The 21486-nt window shown below is 38.3% G+C and overlaps 1 protein-coding gene across 1 annotated transcript; it reads left to right on the top strand.

The window, feature by feature from the left end:
- Positions 1–264: 264 nt before the first annotated feature.
- On the top strand, positions 265–9718 carry RpS6 (ribosomal protein S6). The gene is made up of 5 exons (XM_069844449.1): positions 265–420; positions 646–850; positions 1367–1512; positions 6467–6673; positions 9475–9718. Exons 1-5 carry the CDS (start codon positions 415–417, stop codon positions 9664–9666), a joined length of 756 nt encoding a protein of 251 aa, XP_069700550.1. The 5' UTR covers positions 265–414; the 3' UTR covers positions 9667–9718.
- The last annotated feature ends 11768 nt before the right edge of the window (positions 9719–21486 follow it).

The raw sequence follows: 21486 nt of genomic DNA, 5'->3' as shown, positions 1-21486 counted from the left end.
TCATGAAATGAATAATCGTAGGGAAGAACTCGGATAATTCCATCATTTATATCATTTGTATCACGATCTACAAAATGATGAGCAAACCTTTCAACAATACTTTCGTTAAAAAAAAAAAAAGAAAAGAAAAACAGTTTCGAGAGATCTTACAGTTAATTTAAGAGAACGTACAGGAAGATAGGTCGTGTCCGTGTCTCAAAGTTCAAGTCTATATTACCCCTGAACACTATACACTTCAGTGTACACTTTTGTCATCTGTGGCCGTTTTCGTATGTTCTCTTTGCATTACGTTTCAGTTTTATTGAGTTGGCTGTCATGAACATGCCATGTTAATTTCTCGTTCTGTCTCGAGAGTAACGAGATGTATAGGTTTCTTTCTTAAATGGGTAGTGTTTGCGTGTAGACGTAGGCGCGATGAAGGTAAAGAAGTTACATTTACAGTGCTTATGTTTACGTTTGTTTATTTAATATTCCATAATTATACATACCAATTTTTAATTCGTTTGTTTAGAATAGTATCCAATGGTGAAGTGATCGGATGGCCATGCGAATAATGGATATTCGTATGTACGTTATGATCCACACATGGTAAATATCTGTTTATGGGACTGTTTGAAGTCTGAATTCTTGTGTTATTATTTTCAGCTCAACGTATCGTATCCGGCATCAGGATGCCAAAAATTATTCGAAGTTACTGATGAGCATAAGCTTCGAATATTCTATGAGAAACGCATGGGATCTGAAGTTGAAGCAGATGCATTGGGTGATGAATGGAAGGGTTATATTGTCCGTATTGCCGGCGGTAATGATAAACAAGGCTTTCCAATGAAGCAGGGTGTGCTGACGAATGGTAAGTTCAGAAAATTTTGGGTAGAATATTTCACTCTATTTTCTGATTAATCGCAATAAAGAGAACGTCAGTAGGGGAAGTTATCACCACCCACATGAAATGTTTGTTAATTCGACACACCACTCACGTTGTGTGTGTGATGAGCTAATAGGGGAAAATTGGAAGGGGTGGTAGGCGGAGCTTCAACGTTCTGCTTAATGCGATTTTCCCAGCAAAACGTATGAATATGCAGAATTTGGTTAATTCTGAATAATTGCAAGGGAAAAATTGTTCCAGGGCCGGGTATCGATCCCGGGACCTCTGGTTGAACGTACCAGCGCTCTGCCAACTGAGCTACCCGGGAACTCCACCCGACACCGTCTCAACTTTTGGTTAATTCTGTTTACCATTTGATGTTATTAAAACATAATTTTGTATGATCTACATGTTACTTTGTAAACATTATTGCAATAACTTTTGCTGATTCTTATTTGCGGATATTCGTAAATTAATATAGGCTACAATTCATTGTTTTAGGTCGTGTGCGTCTGCTGCTATCTAAGGGACATTCATGCTATAGACCTCGACGAGATGGAGAAAGGAAACGTAAATCTGTGCGTGGATGTTTTGTAGATTCAAATTTGAGTGTATTGGCTCTGGTTATCGTCAAGAAAGGAGAACAGGTTTGTCCTTGTTTAAAATCCTCGTCTTATAGTTTATAAGTGTTATTACTTGTTACCACTCTTTTTGAAGTTTAGATAGATCATAGTTAGGAAGAAACTCCAATGAAAACCACTTAATAAGGTACTATAATGTCGTTAAACAAATCATTCGTTGGAGGGGAGAAATAATTGTTTCGTAAATACAGTAAAGTGACCTGATTCAGCTTTATGGTAATTACTTAAAGGTGTACTCTGAAATTGGGTTCAGGACAGTGTAGGAAACATTAGAACAGATTGTCAGAAGTTCAGAGGAAAAGACGTCATATTATCAGACTTCATTATGGAACATATAGGCCCTGTTTTACTAGTGTCTGGGTATTTAAGGTGGTATCGGAATGTTCTGAGACAAAGGCCGAGAAAATTGGCAGATTTACCTTTTTTTTTAAAATTTGATATCTTCAAAATCTTCTTGAGAGTGTATGTGGTGATCCCAGCATCTCTTCCATGCTTTAAAAGTACCACAGAAATTCTTTTCTTGAAGATTGTTCAATACCATCCACAGTTCTGTTTGAATTTCTTCCAGAGTGTCGGAAGTCGCACTCCTTTAACCAGAATTTCCTTTCGGGAAACAAAGGAAAATCACAGAAGTTTAGGTTAGATAAGTAGGTAGGTTTTGCAGCAGCCACAATGTTGTTTTCTGCCAGAAACTATTCCGTTTTGTGGGAGGTGTGGATGGGCACATTGTCATGATCCAACAACCAATTTTGATTGTGCCAAAATACTGATCTTTTTTGTCGCATATACTATTCTCTGTATCTTTAGACATCACACTAGAAGTCAGAATCCGAAAAAGAGCTGGGAGGAACAAATTGTTGGTGAAAATACTTCCGATGTCAAAAAACACGACAAGCAAGTTTCTTGTTGCAGTCTGGATCAGCCATGCCTTTGGTCTGGTGATTGCAGGCTTTTACATTGTGATCGATTTATTAAATCTACATACTTAGACTTCAACAAACAAAATTTGATAACACAATCTCAAGGGAAAAAATGGAACTCTCTGCATCAAAATCCACAGTTAATTCCCGATTTACCACGAAAATCGTCTAGCTGCATTTAGATTGGCAACAGGCCATGATTGTTTGGCCAAACACCTGCATAGAATTGGAATATATCAGTCCCCTAACTGCCCATTATGCAACTCAAACCAAGAAATGGATTCGGAACACCTCAGAATCTGTGCTTCAGTGGCTGGCCACAATATCTTTGAAAAATATTGGAGTGCAAGAGGTCAAATGACTTTATTGTCAAACGCCTGGCATTAGAAAACAACAACATTGTAATCGATGTTTTGTCTCTGGATCATACCTTTAAATTCAACTTCCATCCTACAGGGAACAACCTTTGCAACAGTGTGGTGCTTCTTTGTTTTCTGTGAGGATCTCTTAGCAAATTCCATAACTGATTCAAATTATTTGACAGAGTTCCTGGATTGTTTGTTCAATGGCGGTCCTCATGGATGAATTCATTATTTTTTTCAACAATTTGTTGTTCTGTTGGTGACCCTGAACGTATGTTAAGACTGTTGACCAGCCTTGAAACATACATGCCATTCAAAAAACCCGTGCTCGACTTACGAAATGTTTGCCAAAAGCTTGATGAAGCAGAACTTAATGCAAGTGCATTGTTAGCCATCAGATCACAGAGTTGTCGAAACAAGAGGTTACAAAATTACGAGCAGCAATGAAATAGTGTCTCGACAGAGTGGTGTGACTCGACACTGATTTAGAGTGCTTAGGAGCAGGGATCTTCAATGTTACCAATTTGTAATGGTTAAACAGTACAGTCTTCGAACTTTCCAATATCATCTTGAATATGAAGAAACAAATACTGAAGCACATGTACAAGAGAATCTTTTATCATCCAGTCTGCTGTCCAAAAATCTGAAAGTTTGAATTTATAAAACAGTTATATTACCGATTGTTCTTTATGGTTGTAAAACTTGGACTCTCACTTTGAGAGAGGAACATAGGTTAAGGGTGTTTGAGAATAAGGTGCTTAGGAAAATATTTGGGGCTAAAAGGGATGAAGTTACAGGAGAATGGAGAAAGTTACACAACATAGAACTGCTCGCATTGTATTCTTCACCTGACATAATTAGGAACATTAAATCCAGACGTTTGAGATGGGCAGGGCATGTAGCACGTATGGACGAATCCAGAAATGCATATAGTGTGTTAGTTGGGAGGCCGGAGGGAAAAAGACCTTTAGGGAGGCCGAGACATAGATGGGAAGATAATATTAAAATGGATTTGAGGGAGGTGGGATATGATGATAGAGAATGGATTAATCTTGCTCAGGATAGGGACCAATGGCGGGCTTATGTGAGGGCGGCGATGAACCTCCGGGTTCCTTAAAAGCCAGTAAGTATATAAAATCATTATCCAAGGTATGATTAAAAATAAATTTACTTATGTATATTTCGGTCTGAATTCTCTGACTGATTAAATTGTGATGACACTGAATATCTGGAAGAGTGTTGGGATGACAAGCAAAGAGTATTTCTTGATAGTTGTTATTCATTCATAATCGAATTCTTTTGATGTTTAAAATTTGGTTTCACTGTACATATGTCTTGAGTCTGTGTTGGTAATAAGTGTGCAGTTAAAAGTGTCTAAAGCTTGTTTCTATGATGGTTTGCATGCTGGGAGTACTGATGGCAGTTTTGCGTGCTTGCTGGAAATCCTGCCCCAAGATGGCTGCTTTGTTAGCTATAATCTTTTTGCTGTAAGAAAAATCCTAATGTAAACAATAGCACGTGACTGAAGTGAGGCTTCATTGGCCGCTGTTTGGCGCCATGGATTCTCAGTACGTGTTCCCTCCTACTGTTGTACATTCTGTTTCATGTTAAACATTTTTCATTACTCGTCAAGTAAATCTAACCTCACTACTATGCATTCCTTTGCTTAGGAAACATTTATTTTATAATTACTGTAATTAAATTATTTTTAAGTCTTATGTCTTCACAATGGACAGTTGAGGATACAGAAGCCATACTTCAGTACCACGTGGTTACGTGAAGAACTATGAGCTCAAGTGACGCCAGCTTGTTACAAGAACAGACTACCTCGGTATTACTGTTGGTATTCATCCGCGTTTATAGTACATAACAAAATATAAAAGTAGCTTTTCTTTTACATGTGAGTAAAGTTAAATGTTTCATCGTATATAACAACCAGAATTCAATTTTTTATTTTCAAATAATACAAGATTATGGTTTCCAAATACGAACTATATTTTCCTACGTCATGTGAGTGTTTCGACTGGGAGCCAATCACGGGTATGACAGCAACGTGCTTATGTTTACATTAGGATTTTTCATACAGCAAAAACAGTATATCATTCTGGATTTCAAGATTAGGTTGTGTTAGCTTGCATGCTGGAACAATGTGCCATGTTTATTTTCCAACTAAGTTTTTTTTTTTTAATTATTATTTAGTTTCTAAGAAACAGCAATTAAATATCGGACTTCAGCCTTTTTACACTTCTGGTTTAATTACTTTATTACGATATTTACTATTGTTAATGTAGGACTTGGGTTTTCCAGTCACAATTTAGTTCCTTTTCACCATGAGTGTTGATTTTTCAATTTGAACTGTGAAAGGAGCCAGCTGCATATGAACGATAACCAACATGGTAACAAATACAGAAGCCAGCAGCGTACCCATCATAGCACCAATCTTGCCGGTCAGCAAGGAAACAAGCACTGTTGGAACCGGGCTTAAAGCAACTCCCAGTACTGCATAATTGCCACATTCATGAAGAAATCATTATATTCTTGCAAATTAATTTGCTGCAGTAACCTGTCATGCAGAATTAAAAATCAGTTCTGTTGCTTATATTAGGTTTGTTCCAACAAGCGGTTCATGGATCAGTTCATATACGGTTCCTGTACCATCTTATGCGCATGCGCTGGTTGAGGATCTGCTATGGGATTGAAACTGGACTGGATGCTGTTGGAATGCTTTCGCGGATCGTTATGTACTAAATCCAGAGATGCTGTAACTGTGATCATCTTTGCTAAGAACGGGATGCTTAATTATTATCGTTTCGCAGCTAATTCTAATTGCAGGAAATAGAATTTCGATCATTTTCTATAAAAAGATGACAAAAAATATGGAAGGCAAGAATTCCGATAATTCAACGTCGTGTACTGGGGGACTCTCATCTAAAAATAGTTCTTTTTTTAATTATTAATGTATGTACGTTATTTATTATATTTTTAATCAAAGCTGCATGTTGAAATTGTAATTAACTGTTTCAATACCCAAATAATTTCCATTCCCTTTCTTTTTGGCGAAACTTTAAATTAAATCTCTAGTTTTATTATTCGTCTGTACTGTCACTTTTCATCTTTAACCTCAATGATGTGAACACTCATGTCTTTCTTCAGTATCCAGGAGACGTTGGTGAGCTTATGCGCGTCTTGCGTACTCTTCCGTACATGCCTCAATCCGCGGACTATTTCTGACCGTTCCAAACTAGTGTCAAAAGCTTGTTGGAATGCCTGACTGCAGTACATGTTTCCGGTTCAGGACTGGTTCGGATTGTGTTGGAATGCTTTTTTTGTATTGCGCATGCTCACGATGGTTACGGACGGTTCCTGACTGTTGTTGGAACGAACCTAATCTGAAGTAAATTTGCACAATATTTATTACTTATATGTTAGGACCCTCACACACCCGTCAAAATTACACTGTCTTTTGTTTTTATTGTTTTCAGATCACAGTAAAGATCCATGTTGAACATCTGTGTCAATGTGGTATTTAAACTGTGTAGATGAAAGACTGGTGACTTACCACATTGCATTTTGTTATATATCATGCAATGGAATTTATTCCAGTGACATTATTGTTTTATCATAAATTTGAAATTGTTCTGAAATTAACATTTTGCTAAGGTTATTGTATCTGTGTAGGATATTCCTGGCTTGACAGATATCACTATTCCCCGACGTCTGGGACCAAAACGAGCTTCCAAGATCAGGAAGCTGTTCAACTTGGGGAAGGAAGATGATGTTAGACAGTATGTTGTGAAACGACCACTGCCTTTGAAGGAGGGTAAAACAAAGGAGCGTAAGAAGGCCCCAAAAATCCAACGTCTCATTACTCCTGTTACTCTCCAGGTAAGAGGTCATGCCCTTCTGTTATAACTGAATGTGTGTGACAAAATATGTACAATGTGTGATTTCTTGAGTTTTATATACTTTTTTGAGCTGAAGAATTTTCGTTGTGTATGTTTACTTCCAGGAAAATGTATTGTAAGACCCAGAAACAAAATTTGGGCGACCAGAATCTTTCAAGTTCCAGTTATAACCAGACAATGGAAGTTTTGGTCCCTACACAGCAACAAGACATTACGTCCCTTGGCTTATGGAGGGAGCATAGCAATATGTTCAGTGACCTCCCTACAACCGATGTACACCTAATGTTCAGTATCAGAACCCAAAATTCGCTGTCTGGTTACAACAGCACTGAGCATGTGGAGTATGTTGTAACTGGAATTTGGAAAATTAAGATGTCCCAAATTTTGTTTCTGGGTCTGTACAATCTATATTTTAAATTGATAGCATTGTGGGACCATTGGATCTGTGCCCCTTCAGCGCTGTCATCGTTCTTGGAAAAGTTAACGCCTGTACTCACTCCATTCCACCCGCTTTCCTCCCGCCATGTTAAACAGCAGGCCACGAACCTTGACGAATAGGGATGTTGCCAAACTTCCGTCAAACGGTGTCATAAATGACTGATCCTCCATGCTACAATATTATTTCTTTCAATCAAAGTACATCTTTTATTTCTACATTTTTTAAACCTAAATCACATATCTCGAATCACTTTCTGTAGTTTTTCTCTCCAACCTTGGAAATTATTGCTTCTCTCGCAATTTTCAGTAATTTCTTCAATGTTGAAACTTCTTTCTGAACGGTATAAAATTCTTGTATCTTTCTTCTTAAAATAATCGCTTCATATCATCTACAATAACTAAAAGTTCCTTTGGTCTGTTCTTCTATGGTAATTCTAGCTTTTCATCTCCTGCACAGATTTTCTTTATTAGGAATTCTGACCTGTCTATATAAACTACATAAAATGTTGTATTATTAGTATCAATAATCATAATCATACCTAATCAATTGAAGTAAAATAAGCCTTACCTGTGATATCAGTTGCTCTTTTCGTTGCCTGATTTATAGGAAACAGATATTGACCTGTTTGTTTCTCTCCATCGCAAAATGCTATTACGTACTTGCATAATAATATTTCTTTTGCCACTCCGTGCTACAGTATTCATGTTGACTTGACAACACTGGGCTGCGAGTGCGAATATTGTAAACTGACCCGCAAGAAGGCCTAAATTGTGAGTAGTGGGGGACAGAAAGGGAGAGAGATAGGAATGCAGGGAGAGAAATTAATTACCGAGGCTGAGAAGGAATTAGATTTCAGTTCACATATCTTACCGGGGCACAGATCCGATGGTTGGACTATAATAACATAGGCTAATCTTTAATTATACCACACTCAGGCAGTGTCCAAAGGTAATTTCATTTGGAGACGTTCAGAGTGTGGAACATCAATTTCCTTTGTTGATTTGAGAATGACATATGAACTGTGTTCTTTCTCAGTGTACAATTGATACAGTATGTTTGCATATGTAATGAATAATATTTGCTGTTGCAAATGACGTTTGGTTTTGTCTTGCACCATGCCTGCTAATTTTTTAACTTGTAATTCTGTAAGAACGAAACATTCTATAGACTTGCCTAAGACATAAATAATGGGTGTTATTTTAAGACTCTATGAAAGCCTAAAATATTTTGGTACATTGATTTTCATTCAAAATCTTTGACTTAAATATTGTCTAGAACTACTGAATTTAATGAATCTATTTTGAAATAGGTCAGAAATTGAAAGTGCAGTGAACTTCACAGATTAACATGAAATTACAAATTCAGAACCCTAAATTTCTATTTATGTGTGAACAAAATGTGGAAAACATAAAAAAAAAAAATTCGAAAAGTTAATAATGAACTCTTAAAAAATGTTTCTAACATTTAAGTACCGGTAGCATATTACAAAGCATACAAATAAATGTGATCTGATATCGATACCTTGGAGCCAGAAGAGAAATCTGAAAAATTCCATGTGTCTCTCAGGACATTTTACACACTTAAAAAAAATGTGGCTACTTTGGTGTCATGATCAATAACCAAGAGAGTAAAAGATTATTTATTACAGATTCAGGATTGTTGACTTTACATATTCTAAAATTAATTTCTTTCGCTTCACAAATTGCATTTTTATATAAAATCTGTGAGTGTCATATGTATTGTATTATGAAAATCTCCAATGGAATAACCAGTTATTTATTTTTTAACGATAACTGTTGAAAATTTAGAACAAATTGGAAAAAGAAACTTGTTAAATATTTAATTTCCATTATATTTTATTTTTACATTTAATATGTTATTTATGTAGTGGTTACCTTGTGTTCTAGAGACATACCTTTAGTGTTCAGGCATGGGTGTGGGTTATGAATTTTTCGAGCGAAAATGTTTCGAGTACAGCTTTCTCTGAGAGAAGTAGAGTTGGGAATTTTATATCCCACTATATTTGTGGCATATAAAATTTGACATGTTCTAAACATCCTCTGTATTCACATATAGTTTCTACTTTCAGCTTCTTTCCCTAGTGGGGTTTTCTAGTATTTAAAACCAAGAACATTGCGAAAATTTGTGTTACTCATTTCTGCCCCTCATTCCATCCTCATCTGCAGTATGAGTTCTCCTCGCTCATACATGGAATTCAACACTACATGAGTATCAAAATTTCAGAATTGTTTACCATACCTAGACACATTTGGAACGAACTATTGTTTCACAGTGTAATGTGTGTGACAGTTTATAACTGCATTATGAATGAATATTTACAGCGCAAGAGACATCGTCTGGCCTTGAAGAAACGCCGTATTGCAAGACGCAAGGAACAAGCAGCTGACTATGCAAAGTTGTTGGCCCAGCGTCAGAAGGAAGCTAAAGTGCGTCGCCAGGAGGAGATCAAGCGAAGACGCTCTGCTTCTTTGAGGGATTCAAAGTCCTCCAGTCAAAGTGCACCTCAGAAATAAAGCTGTATTATAAACATGAAAAAGGGATCACAATAAAATGTGTCTCAGTTTGTTCAGTTTATTCATTCATCCAGTTATTCCTTGTTTTTTTGAAGTTTCATAAATTAAATTTCAAACAATTTTATGTCTTTTAATATGTGTTCTGGTACCTTTTATTCCATTCGTTATTTTGAAAACTGCTAGACTGCAAATGAGTGTCGAGATTCTCTAGTATGTAGTCAGCATGGTACAGGTCCATCATTTACAGCAGAAACTTAACCCTTTTCAGTCTCATGTCGGGTGACATCCACCACTGCAATGTCCGCGTTGCAGTCCCAGGCAGGCACCATCCAACACATTTCTCGCGCAAAGTGACTGCGATATTTAAATCCGTGTCCCATGTCGTGTGACATCTGCCACTGCAATATCTGCATTGCAGTCCCAGGCAGGCAGCATCTGACACATTTCTCGCACAAAGTGACTGCGATATTTAAATCCGTGTCCCATGTCGGGTGACATCTGCCACTGCAATATCTGCATTGCAGTCCCAGGCAGGCAGCATCCGACACATTTCTCGCGCAAAGTGACTGCGATATTTAAATCTGTGTCCCATGTCGGGCGACATCTGCCACTGCAATATCCACATTGCAGTCCCAGGCAGGCAGCATCCGACACATTTCTCGCGCAAAGTGACTGCGATATTTAAATCTGTGTCCCATGTCGAGTGACATCTGCCACTGCAATATCCGCATTGCAGTCCCAGGTGGGCAGCATCCGACTCATTTCTCGCGCAAAGTGACTGCGATATTTAAATCTGTGTCCCATGTCGAGTGACATCTGCCACTGCAATATCTGCATTGCAGTCCCAGGTGGGCAGCATCCGATACATTTCTCGCGCAAAGTGACTGCGATATTTAAATCCGTGTCCCATGTCGAGTGACATCTGCCACTGCAATATCCGCATTGCAGTCCCAGGCAGGCAGCATCCGACACATTTCTCGCGCAAAGTGACTGCGATATTTAAATCTGTGTCCCATGTCTGGTGACATCTGCCACTGCAATATCCGCATTGCAGTCCCAGGCAGGCAGCATCCGACACATTTCTCGCGCAAAGTGACTGCGATATTTAAATCTGTGTCCCATGTCTGGTGGCATCTGCCACTGCAATATCCGCAGTCCCAGGCAGGCAGCATCCGACACATTTCTCGCGCAAAGTGACTGCGATATTTAAATCCGTGTCCCATGTCGGGTGACATCTGCCACTGCAATATCCGCATTGCAGTCCCAGGCAGGCAGCATCCGACACATTTCTCGCGCAAAGTGGCTGCGATATTTAAATCTGTGTCCCATGTCTGGTGACATCTGCCACTGCAATATCCGCATTGCAGTCCCAGGCGGGCAGCATCCAACACATTTCTCGCGCAAAGTGACTGCGATATTTAAATCTGTGTCCCATGTCTGGTGACATCTGCCACTGCAATATCCGCATTGCAGTCCCAGGCAGGCAGCATCCGACACATTTCTCGCGCAAAGTGACTGCGATATTTAAATCTGTGTGCCATGTCTGGTGACATCTGCCACTGCAATATCCGCATTGCAGTCCCAGGCAGGCAGCATCCGACACATTTCTCGCGCAAAGTGACTGCGATATTTAAATCTGTGTCCCATGTCGGGTGACATCTGCCACTGCAATATCTGCATTGCAGTCCCAGGCAGCCAGCATCCGACACATTTCTCGCGCAAAGTGACTGCGATATTTAAATCCGTGTCCCATGTCGGGTGACATCTGCCACTGCAATATCCGCATTGCAGTCCCAGGGGGGCAGCATCCGACACATTTCTCGCGCAAAGTGACTGCGATATTTAAATCCGTGTCCCATGTCGGGTGACATCTGCCACTGCAATATCCGCATTGCAGTCCCAGGCGGGCAGCATCCGACACATTTCTCGCGCAAAGTGACTGCGATATTTAAATCCGTGTCCCATGTCGGGTGACATCTACCACTGCAATATCCGCATTGCAGTCCCAGGCGGGCAGCATCCGACACATTTCTCGCGCAAAGTGACTGCGATATTTAAATCCGTGTCCCATGTCGGGTGACATCTGCCACTGCAATATCCGCATTGCAGTCCCAGGGGGGCAGCATCCGACACATTTCTCGCGCAAAGTGACTGCGATATTTAAATCCGTGTCCCATGTCGGGTGACATCTGCCACTGCAATATCCGCATTGCAGTCCCAGGCGGGCAGCATCCGACACATTTCTCGCGCAAAGTGACTGCGATATTTAAATCCGTGTCCCATGTCGGGTGACATCTACCACTGCAATATCCGCATTGCAGTCCCAGGCGGGCAGCATCCGACACATTTCTCGCACAAAGTGACTGTGATATTTAAATCCGTGTCCCATGTCGGGTGACATCTGCCACTGCAATATCCGCATTGCAGTCCCAGGTGGGCAGCATCCGACACATTTCTCGCGCATAGTGACTGCGATATTTAAATCCGTGTCCCATGTTGGGTGACATGCGACACATTTCTCGCGCAAAGTGACTGCGATATTTAAATCTGTGTCCCATGTCGGGTGACATCTGCCACTGCAATATCCGCAATACAGTCCCAGGTGGGCAGCATCCGACACATTTCTCGCGCAGACTGACTGTGGGTATTTAAATTCGACTGCAAAGGGTTAGGTGATAATACATAGTTTGTATGGGAGGGATAAAACTTTCACTTTTATTCTTTGAATCTAATCTATCCATTAGATTTTTATAAGTTCTGCTGTATGTACAGTAGTAGATGGGTAGCTCCAACAATATTTAGTTTTCCTCTTCAGTAAAATTTGTATTGTCGGACCATCGGATCTGTGCACCTTCAGAGTTTTTGTTTTTGGAAAAGTTAATGCCTTTACTCCATTCCATCAGCTTTCCTCCCACCACGTCAAACAGCAGACCACGAACGTTTCCAAATAGGGATGTTGCCAAACCTCCGTCAAACAATGTCATGTCTCTTAAATATTGCTTATTAATAATGTGAGGTTAATTATTACTTATTCATAATTTGATCTAAGTAGTTCTAATGACGCTGATTGACTTCTATGATTATTTGGAGATAATGATATTACAGTGGATATTTGTTAGTTAAATGAAAATTACGTGAAGGGAATCTATTTCGTTTTTAAAGAGAAGTGTTTTCGTCAAATACTTCTCCTTCACCTTATCTTATTTTGTTAGATTTGGAACGTGATCTTGAAGTCTTAATAAAATGATAAAATTGTAGGAATGAATGAACACATAGTCATGTATGGTATGCTCTTTGTTTCTCATCCGGCTAGGGACTGGCTATGGTGACGTTAGACGTTACTACATGCTACTATCTTATTTACATACTACATAACATAATATACTGATAATGTAGAGGAGTTCTAATTTATGCTTATGAAAATAATTTACATATTTACAAAAGACCAGTAGACTACTTGTATTATGCATGAAATTACAGAGGGCATATCCTCGACATATCTGCATCTGAGTCACTATTATTACTGCTGCTGTTGTCTTCACTGAAGTTGATAAATCTAGCCACTTCCTCTTCTATTAATCCGTAACGTTTCTCTCCTATCTTGGAAATTTATTGCTTCTCTCGCAACCTTAAAAAATTTTTTCAAACTCAGAACTTCTTTCTGCATGGTATAAAGTTCTTGTATCTTTCTCCTTAAAATACATCGGTCCATATCTACAAGAATTAAAGGTTCTCTTGGTCTGTTCTTCCCTGGTGATTCTAGCTTTTCATCTTGTACACAGACTCCCTCTCTCCTGATTTCCTTTATTAGGCGCTCTGACCTGCCTATATAAATTATAAATTACATAAAATTGTTGTATTATATCAGTATTAGTTAAGTAATTTTAATATGTAATCAATTGAAATACTGGGTGTTCAGTTCAAAATCTGTCTTGGCTCGCTGTATGCCGTCATGTGGCTAGCTGATGAGCCTAGAGAATTCAATCTTCCTACACTTCCGCAGCTCAGGTGTATAATCTAAGAGGCAGAGAAGTTGGCTAGCAAGTACGGCGTTCATTCTGAAGAGTACGTGCCGATACGTATGGTAACACCGGTAGTGGCAGGAATGTGAACTGTTTCGAAATACGTACTGTCGGGATAAGGGGAGAGGGTTAAGACGATTACTTACGTATTTGTTGACATTAACTTCGACGGTCAACATGGACACGGAGCATTTGATTTGTGTTGTGGAATGTTACCGTACGCAACCGATGATAACAAATACCCTGCATACGACTTGCCGGCGCAAAACACAGTTCGAAAGAGGTTATAGTAGCGTACAGACCGCCATCTGTTGCTACAACGTTCAAGTTATACTGTACACATTCTCAAGTTCAGATTGAAGAATGCCTTAAATAATAGGCAACTTCTCTAACATATAAGCTGAAACTCGCTTCAAATCGGTGACCCAACAACAGTGACATCATGACACACTTTGAAATGAAAACCCAGTACAATAAGCCTCATCTGTGATCCCAGCTGCTCTTTTCGTTGCTTGATTTATAGGAAACAGATATTGACGTGTTTGTTCTCTTCGAAAAATACCATTACTTGCTTAATATTTTTTTTCACCACTCCGTGCTACAACATTCATGTTGAGTTGACAACACTGGACTGCAAGTGCAAATAAACTGTCCCGCAAAAAGGTTCAAAATTGTGAGTAGTGGGGGAGAGAGATAGGAATGCAGGGAGAGAAATGAATTGCCAAGGCTGAGAAGGAATTAGGATTCACTTTGCATATCTTACGGGGGCACAGATCCGATGGTCGACAATATGTTTGGTTTTTCTAGTTATTTAATGATTGTGTATCAACTAGGTTATTTAGCATTTATGGAATTAGTGATAGTGAGATGGTATTTGGTCTATTTATTTGTCTATGGTATTTGGCGACAGGGCCAAGGATTCGCCATAATTATGTGACATTCTCCTTATGGTTAGGGAGAACCTCTGAAAAACACCAACCCTATAATCAGCCCAGGCAGGAATTGAACCCATGCCTGAGTACTGGATCAGCAGGAAAATTTGCCTGCCAACTGAACTGCCAGTGGCTTACTGTATAATTAATCCAAGAAACTTATACTTCTGATGAAGCTTCATAAGTGCACAATTCTCAGGATTGCAAAAATCATGCTCTGATAGCCATTCTATAATTTTCTCTTTCTGGTACCTTTGGAGGCTTTAGGTAACCAAACGCAGGACTCTACTTATGAGTAATGTTTGAACAAAGTCATTACACAAGAAATCATATGCAGGACTCTACTTACGAGTAATGTTTGAACTAAGTCATTACACAAGAAATCATACGCAGGACTCTACTTATGAGTAATGTTTGAACAAAGTCATTACACAAGAAATCATACGCAGGACTCTACTTATGAGTAATGTTTGAACAAAGTCATTACACAAGAAATCATATGGCAGTGCTGGGTTCATAGAGACCAAATGACCACAGCTACATAACCATATGAACTCTTTTACTTGAAGTGTGTGCATATTCTCTTGGTTTGCAACAACATTCAAAACAAAGACATAGTCTATATCACACCAGGCTCTTTAATGTTTACTCATCATAGGGTTCCCAGACATATTGGAAAAAAATACAGGACACTTATCAGTTCTTCTGTTATGGTACTATAGCCCAAATCGGGCCTTGACCTCTGTTCTTTTCCAATCAGATCTGTCCAGTGATGTTCTCTTCCGTGCCTTTACTCCCAAAACTTGTCTAGCATCCTTTCTCACTCCATTGGCCCATCTATCCTTCGGTCTTTTACCATATATCCTTCCCTCCATTACTTTCCTAGGTATCCTCTGGTTTTCCATTCTGTTGATATGCCCAGCCCATTCCAATCTTCGGAGTTTGATGTGTGTCACTACATCCATATCTCGATATTGTTCCATTACTTCCTGGTTATACCTTATCCTCCATTGTCCATTTTCATTAACTGGTCCAACTATCCGCCTCAATATCTTTCTTTCGAATGCACCTAAGGCTGATTCTATCTTATTATTCATTACCCAAGTTTCACATCCATAACAGAGTACTGTTCTAATCATTGTTTTATAGATTCGAAATTTAGTTTTCTTATGTACAAATCTTGATTTCAGGATATCCAATAATGCAAAGTATGTTTGATTTCCCTTCGTCATGCGTGTTTGTATATCTGTCCATTCCTTTTTATCATTGGTTATTACTGACCAAAGATATTTAAAATCCTTCGTGGTTTCAAATTTTTCTGAACCTGTTGATTGGATATTAGAGTGTTTCTGGACTGTATTGTCCACTTTGTCTTGCTGTTATTAATGTTCAATCCTATTTTCCCTGCTGCTTTTTCAAAGTCTTTCAGTATCTCTTCTACTTTGGCTTTTGATCTGTCCATAATGTCCAAATCATCTGCATACCCAACTACTTGTACACTCTTATACATCAATGTGTTATTAATATCTATATCGGTTATCACCCAATCTAGCATAATATTAAATAGCATTGGTGCCAATCCATCCCCTTGTTTCAACCAATTGTTAACAACAAAGGCTCCTGATATGCCACCAAAGACTTTGACTTGTGCTCTAGTTTCCAACATTGTTATTTTTATCAGTCTTATTATCTTTGGGTGTATTCTTTGTTTTGCTAAGATTTTATATAACCCAATTCTACTTATGCTGTCTCGAATCTATGAAAAGGTGGTATAGGCTCAACACTTACCAGTTATCACTGAGTAAGTTCAGCATGTGCACCCATCAAATATGCCAACATTTCAAAGTGTGTGTAGTAAAGTTTACTACACAAACACTTTACTAAGGGCAAGTAAACAAAATTCTTAGGGAGCATATTAAGTTTAAGCTTCTTTATGTAAATTGCCTTCAAATTTATTTTACTAAGTTATTACAGGAATTGTACATAGGCCAAATAGAAATGATCGGGACGAAATTGAAATACAAACTGCTGAGCCATTTATGCCCGAACCCACGCTTTCAGAAGTCGAAATTGCGATAGAAAATCTGAAAAAGTACAAGTCTCCAGGTATCGATCAAATTCCAGCAGAATTAATACAAGAGGGTGGGAGTGCATTATATAACGAAATTTATAAACTTGTACTTGCTATTTGGGAAAAGGAAATTGTACCAGAACAATGGAAGGAGTCCATAATTGTACCTATTTTTAAAAAGGGGGACAAAACCAACTGTGGTAACTTTCGAGGAATATCACTTTTGTTGACGTCGTACAAAATTTTGTCCAATATTCTTTTGAGAAGATTAACTCCGTACGTAGATGAAATTATTGGGGATCATCAGTGCGGTTTTCGGCGTAATAGATCGACTATTGATCAGATTTTTTGTATTCGACAGATAATGGAGAAAAAATGGGAGTATAAGGGTACAGTACATCAGTTATTCATAGATTTCAAAAAGGCTTATGACTCTGTTAAGAGGGAAGTATTATATGATATTCTTATTGAATTTGGTATTCCCAAGAAACTAGTTCGATTAATTAAAATGTATCTCAGTGAAACATACAGCAGAGTCCGTATAGGTCAGTTTCTATCTGATGCTTTTCCAATTCACTGCGGGCTAAAGCAGGGAGATGCACTATCACCTTTACTTTTTAACTTCGCTCTAGAATATGCCATTAGGAAAGTTCAGGATAACAGGCAGGGTTTGGAATTGAACGGGTTACATCAGCTTCTTGTCTATGCGGATGACGTGAATATGTTAGGAGAAAATACTCAAATGATTAGGGAAAACACGGAAATTTTACTTGAAGCAAGTAGAGCGATCAGTTTGGAAGTAAATCCCGAAAAGACAAAGTATATGATTATGTCTCGTGACCAGAATATTGTACGAAATGGAAATATAAAAATTGGAGATTTATCCTTCGAAGAGGTGAAAAAATTCAAATATCTTGGAGCAACAGTAACAAATATAAATGACACTCGGGAGGAAATTAAATGCAGAATAAATATGGGAAATGCGTGTTATTATTCGGTTGAGAAGCTCTTATCATCCAGTCTGCTGTCGAAAAATCTGAAAGTTAGAATTTATAAAACAGTTATATTACCGGTTCTTCTGTATGGTTGTGAAACTTGGACTGTCACTCTGAGAGAGGAACATAGGTTCAGGGTGTTTGAGAATAAGGTGCTAAGGAAAATATTTGGGGCTAAGCGGGATGAAGTTACAGGAGAATGGAGAAAGTTACACAACACAGAACTGCACGCATTGTATTCTTCACCTGACATAATTAGGAACATTAAATCCAGATGTTTGAGATGGGCAGGGCATGTAGCACGTATGGGCGAATCCAGAAATGCATATAGAGTGTTAGTTGGGAGACCGGAGGGAAAAAGACCTTTAGGGAGGCCGAGACGTAGATGGGAGGATAATATTAAAATGGATTTGAGGGAGGTGGGGTATGATGATAGAGACTGGATTAATCTTGCACAGGATAGGGACCGCTGGCGGGCTTATGTGAGGGCGGCAATGAACCTTCGGGTTCCTTAAAAGCCATTTGTAAGTAAGTAAGTATTACAGGAATAGCTACAAATTCTCTACTCCTGTGACAATATTCAAATCAATTTGCCTTGGCCTTGTAATATTTCTCTGAAGAATCAATTTCACTTAGCAATTGTTTAGTTTGAAGAATGTCATGAAAAGCAACACAATCCTCACTGAAGAATGATTTTACAACATGCATTGATTTTACTGTTTTTACAGATAATTTATTTTTCTCATCAGTCCATAGAGCATTCATGAGAAAAAATAATCTTTCGACACACGCATTTGTTTCATGGATACACAAAATGAACTTCACTACCCTCTTAAAATTTGAGAGTTATCCTTCAGTACTTTTAAGAAGATCCATCCAGGCTTCATTTAAACATTTGGTGTTGTAATCACTCACCTTGAGAAATTAATAACTCATTAACAATATTGTTTCATAATAGTCCATCTACAATCACCTGCATTGATGAAGTGCAATGTTTGTAATTTGTAATATAGAATAGACATTGTAATTTTTCCGGTTTTTTCTCAATTTAGAACTCTAAGATATGGGACAGAATGCTGTCCCAAAGACTTTTCTTGGGACGGGATGCATTAGCAAAAAATAGGATGATTTCATATTTTACGGGATGTCTGGGAACCCTACTCATCATACACCATTGAATACAACTTTGCTTACAAGTATGCAGTGTGACATCACATCTTGCTGTCCATAATCTAACGTCAGTGCATCCCTGTTCTACTGTATTATTTTACTTGCTGGTGGGCCCAAATGTATAGAGTAATGTCCTGCAATATTCGAACATGAAAGAGGCAACGAAGACATTACAAACTTCGTCTTATTTCAAAGGAAAACTAATCGGAAGATCTGTGCTAAAATCCTTAAATGGTTAAAACATGAAAGGGTGGGAGTGGAGGACAGCGAATATTTTTATAACAAGGTGAAACAAATATGACAAGCTGCCTCCTGCAGACCAAACATCAACGAATATTGAACTTCATCATACTCAACAAACTTGAACAAAACTAGTGCCTTTAATGCACAACACTAGTATATAGGTCATAGTTTGTCCACCGTTTCTATTGTAATATTAGTAAACACAGATCTTTCTCAATATGATGTTGGTCTGAGCGGCACAGTCAGAAGAGTGCTGACCTGTGCCCGAGGTTGTGGGTTGGATTCCAGCCCAGGTCCATGTCATTTAAGTGTGCTTTAAATGCGACAGGCTCATGTCAGTAGATTTACTGGCATGTAAAAGAACTCATTATCATTACTTGCCCTACAGCCCAAGGTGAGCCTTGGCATCTTCAACAATTCTTCTCCATGTCTATCACTCTTGTGCTTTCCTTCTCCAATTCTGATCCTTACCAAATCTTCTGTCACTTCGTCCAACCATCTAAGTCTCAGTCTTTCTCGTTTTCTGTATCCCCCTGCTTCATTTAATAAAAGTTTTTTTAGGTGTTTCTCTTCCATCCATCCTCATAACATGTCCCAGCCATCTTATTCTTGAGGATTTTATGATGGCAATTATATCACAATCTACTATATACAGTCACGAAGCTTGAGTTTTGAGGGTGCTAGAAACAATAGACTGTGACGGTACTATTTTGCATTGTCTGTAATGAGGCGATATTAGCGATCCTAGTGGTGAGCAACTATCTAATGTTTGCATATTTACTACATATTGAGCTTCGCGACTGTATATACTAGATTGTGATTATATCATGGTCTAAAAACATTTCGTAATTATATCTCCTTCTCCAGTTTTTATACAAGCTGATTTTGATGTTTTGCGAAAGGAATCTCGATTTTAGAAGTTTTAACAACCCAAAATAACTTTTATTTGGTGCTACCAGTCTTGCATTTATTTCCGGGGAGATGCTATTATCCTGTGAGATAATAGATCCAAGATACTTAAACTGGCTTACACTCAGAAAGGTGTATCCCTGAATGACTATCCTTTCGGGTATTGGAGTTCTCGTTTTACCAGCAAACATATACTTTGTCTTATTCTCGTTAATTGCCAAGCCCATTCTACCTGCTGCTTCCTATAATAAAATGAAATTCTCTTCCATTGCTGACATGGTTCTACTGATGATTGCAACATCATTGCCAAATGCCAAAATCTAGGTTGATCCATAAAATATAGTGTTACTGGTTTGAATCCCAGAAGATCTGATCACTTTCTCAAGAGCGATATTAAATAGGAGACAAGCCAATGGATCACCTTGTCTTAATCCCTTGTTAGTTTCAAATGGCTCTGAAACTTCAGCATCAATTTTCACCCGACTTTCATTGTTTTCCATTGCTTGTTTGACTAGTCTTATTAGTTTAGTTGGTATTTGAAACTCCAGCATAGCACTATAGAGTTCAATCCTTTTGACACTTTCGTAGGCTGCTTCATAATCGAGAAATAATAGATGCAATCCAATATTATCTTCTCTACATTTTTCCAAAATGTGCCTTATAGAAAAAATCTGGTCTATTGTTGATTTTCCTGTTCTAAATCCACACTGATATATCCTCAAAATCTGTGCTTCAGTGGCTGGTCATGATAATATCTTTGAAAAATATTGGAGTGCAAGAGGTCAAATGACTTTATTGTCAAACGCCTGGCATTAGAAAACAACAACATATATCCCAATTTTCTCTTATACATATGGTAGTAGCCTGCGGTATAAAATCTTGGCAAATATTTTGTAAGCCATATTCAAAAGGGAGATGCCCCTATAGTTTTTGTATTCTAGTCATATCTCCCTTCTCACGCTTTCTTTCCAGTCTTCTGGGATTTCTTCGGAAACCCAAGCTCTTGATATGACTGTTCCATATTTGTTTAAGAAGTTTGGTCCATACCTTTTAAAAAGTTCTGCTTGTAATCCATCTAGTCCCGGGGCTTTATTATTCTTCATACCTTCTATTACTATTTCAATGTCCAAAAAAGAACTTCTACAGGACAAAATTCTGGCATACTGGCAATGCTGATATACTGTAACATCTACAGTTGTGAGCGTCGTTAAATAAAACCTAATTTAAATTGTAATATGATGCTTAAATGCAGAGACAGCAACTTTTTCTTCTCCATATTACCCAGAAGTGTAATTGAGGACTGTTTTTGCAAAACTTGCTAACTGAAAAAACTAAATTTTACAGGAGAGACAAACTGAATGGAGAAAAATAGATTATAGGTACAACCATCACACTTTGACACACTATAATGAAGAGAAATAATTCAATTTTACTAGATAACTTTAACATCGTGTAGAGGCCTGCTTTATGTTAACAAA

This window comes from Periplaneta americana, chromosome 13 (genome assembly GCF_040183065.1).
Source record: "Periplaneta americana isolate PAMFEO1 chromosome 13, P.americana_PAMFEO1_priV1, whole genome shotgun sequence".
NCBI classification, from domain to species: domain Eukaryota; kingdom Metazoa; phylum Arthropoda; class Insecta; order Blattodea; family Blattidae; genus Periplaneta; species Periplaneta americana.
The sequence above is the reverse complement of the archived record's forward strand: the minus strand, read 5'-3'. Positions and strand labels throughout refer to the sequence as shown.

Coding starts and splice junctions, on each gene's coding strand:
- RpS6 (XM_069844449.1), top strand. Junction 1,513..6,466: donor TCGTCAAGAAAGGAGAACAG/GTTTGTCCTTGT, acceptor GTATCTGTGTAG/GATATTCCTGGCTTGACAGA. Junction 6,674..9,474: donor TTACTCCTGTTACTCTCCAG/GTAAGAGGTCAT, acceptor GAATATTTACAG/CGCAAGAGACATCGTCTGGC.